General features: G+C 39.4%; 1 protein-coding gene across 1 annotated transcript; it reads right to left on the bottom strand.

Annotated features, from left to right (window-relative positions):
- Positions 1–587: 587 nt before the first annotated feature.
- LOC109801210 (E3 ubiquitin-protein ligase PUB23) lies at positions 588–2,128 on the bottom strand. The gene has a single exon (XM_020362224.3). It carries the CDS (start codon positions 2,039–2,041, stop codon positions 797–799), a length of 1,245 nt encoding a protein of 414 aa, XP_020217813.2. The 5' UTR covers positions 2,042–2,128; the 3' UTR covers positions 588–796.
- Positions 2,129–2,761: the final 633 nt, after the last annotated feature.

The raw sequence follows: 2,761 nt of genomic DNA, 5'->3' as shown, positions 1-2,761 counted from the left end.
TAGTTTTAACTAAACATTTAAAAAATGTTTATGCAGATAAATATGTCATATTTAGAACATGTATTTTTAAAGAAAGTTAGGCTCAAATATATTAAATTATAATATAACATAGTCTGACCTAATTTATTTCTATCCTTAATCGTGATTATAGATATAAAAACTTATAAAAAAATAATTATAATATCTATTTATACTTTTAAAAATTATATATAAAATTTTTAATATTACAAATATATGAATAAATATTGCCCTCACTATCTAAAATTTTTGGATCCGTCACTGCTTTGATCATATTAATTTTTTTCATTCATAAACATGATCCAAACAATATTTTAAAGTTTATAATTAAGAACTAATTTACGTTTTCATCCATTAAACATCACATTCAAAATTTAAAACCCTCACAATCGCATTAAAAAAACAAAAACCCAGTAGTAATCAAGCAACAACAGCATCATAATAAAGAAAACATGTTTTGGGCTAAACACTATTTTAAATGGCCTCATATTCAAAGATTAAAACCCTCACGATCGCATATAAAAAAAAGAAAAAAGCAGCAATAATCAAGAACAAGAGCATCATCAGAATTTCACAAAAACATGTTGTGTGTCAGCATTTCATAATAAATTCCAATTTTTTTCTTTTTCACTGGGGCAATCTTGGACGCCCCACGCACCTATCTTGGTTCCATACAATAATAATCCTGTACAGGAAGAACAGCAAAAGCAAAACAAGAGGAGCAGCTAACAAGAACTCAAAACTTGAATTTTCATTTCCCTTTTCTTTCATTCACACTTCACACATTAATGGGGTAAGAAGCAAGCAAATTCCTGGGCACACAGGTGGAGTTCCTCCACACCCTAGCATGCAGCTTCAGAATCTCCCTCGCCTTCTCCTTCGCCCTCTCCCCACTGTCCACCTGCAGCACCAGACACAGCTTCGCCACCACCCCGAGCTCCACCATCTCCTGCACCACCGCCGCCGTCGCCGAGAATCTGCACACCGACAGCAGAATCTTCGCCGCCCTATCGTTGGCCACCGTCGAAACCCTAAGAATCTTCTTGGCCACCACCGCCACCCCCGCCGCGTGCGCCAACAGCGCCGCCCTTCCGTCCGCACTCTGCGACAGAATCTCCAACAGAATGAGCATCATCTCGCACGCTTTCCTCTCCTTGCAATCCAGAAGAAGCTCAACGATAACCGCAACCGCACCCGCCTCCACCGCTTTTATTCTGTTCCTCCCCCATCGACACACCTGAATCAGCGTCTGAAGCGTCGCTCTCGAAGCCTTCTCCGAAATCTGGTCCTTCAGAAGTTGCACTAGCTCCGTGAACAACTCTAGTTTTAGGTTAATCAACTGAACCGGATCCGCCAGCTCCGTCATGGACTTCAACAAGAAAACGGCGTAAGCGCGTGACTCGTAGATTCCTCTCTGCATGATCTTTGTTAAAGAGTTTACGAACTCTGAGTGAGTTAGCAGAGCCTTGAAACCCGACTCGGATAGATGAATGGCGTGTAACAAACTCAAGGCTTCGTCTGATACATTTGTTTTCAGCTCTAGGTCCACATCGTTCACCACGCAGGAAGTGGCGTTGGTGTTGGTTATTATAAGCGATGCTAAGAAGTCGACTGCGCCTGCGGATTCGACGCAGCGTTTGTTGGATTGGTTTTCGGATACGATCGATTTTAGGGTGCGGAGGGACCGAAGCTGGAGGCTCGGGGAGTCCGAAGCGTCTTTGAGGAGTTTCTCGATGATGGCTTTGTCGACGGGTGCTTTGGGAGTTGGGATCCGTTGGACGCCGTGGGAGGCGTTGACGGTGCACCAGGCTTGGATGAGTCTGCGGAGCGTGTGGTTCGGAGTGAGGTCAGGGAGGATCAGGCTCTGCTTCGTGACGGGACACGTGTCGTTCTTTCCGGCGAAGACCCATTTCTCGATGCTTTCGCGGTCGTAGGTGATTCCCGTGGACACCGTTACGGGGTCCTTCATGAGTTCGAGGGAAATGGGGCACACGAAAAACGGAGGCACGTCGATCTCCTCCATTTCTCAATTGGTTCGAGTTGAAGTTGTGAAGAGAAAATTTAGGTTTGAGTGGTTTCGTGAAGGATTTGAGAGAGATGAAGGTTGGTGGCTGTTATTTATAGCGTTTCCGTGTTCGAATTTGGGAAAGTCAACACACGGAAAAATGTGCCTACGATGACTTTTCAAATTAACTCTGGACTCGGCTTTAATTACATGGATCAACTTGAAAATCTCAAAACCGACTTTAATTTTTACACAAGTTGCAATTCGGGTTTGATTTGAACAACCCTTCTCTGATGCAATTACCACCCAATCTTAAGTTTGGATTTTAAAACCAAAAATTTAAGAGTTTTAATGGATGTGGATTCCAGTTATAATGTATATATAGTAAAATATCATTTTACTTAACATAATATCGTATTTATATTGGTATTATTTGCTTTAGAATATATAGTAAAATATCTTAATTTTAATTTGATATCTGATGTTAAATGTTATGTTAATAAATTAGGTTGACTAATTAATTATATATTATGTATTATTGAGTTTTGGTCAAATCGAATTTAAATCCAAATAAATTTATTACCAAATTTTTAGGCTAAATGAAAATCAATCAAGCTATAATTTATATTTTAATTTATGTTACCTTTAATTAATAAATCAACTCCTATATATAAAACATAAACAATTATATTACATGAGAGTATTTTTAAAAAAAAAAATTATTAGAGATTTTTAGGA

The sequence above is a fragment of the Cajanus cajan genome, chromosome 7, assembly GCF_000230855.2.
Source record: "Cajanus cajan strain Asha chromosome 7, NIPB_CcT2T_4, whole genome shotgun sequence".
NCBI lineage: Eukaryota > Viridiplantae > Streptophyta > Magnoliopsida > Fabales > Fabaceae > Cajanus > Cajanus cajan.
The sequence above is the reverse complement of the archived record's forward strand: the minus strand, read 5'-3'. Positions and strand labels throughout refer to the sequence as shown.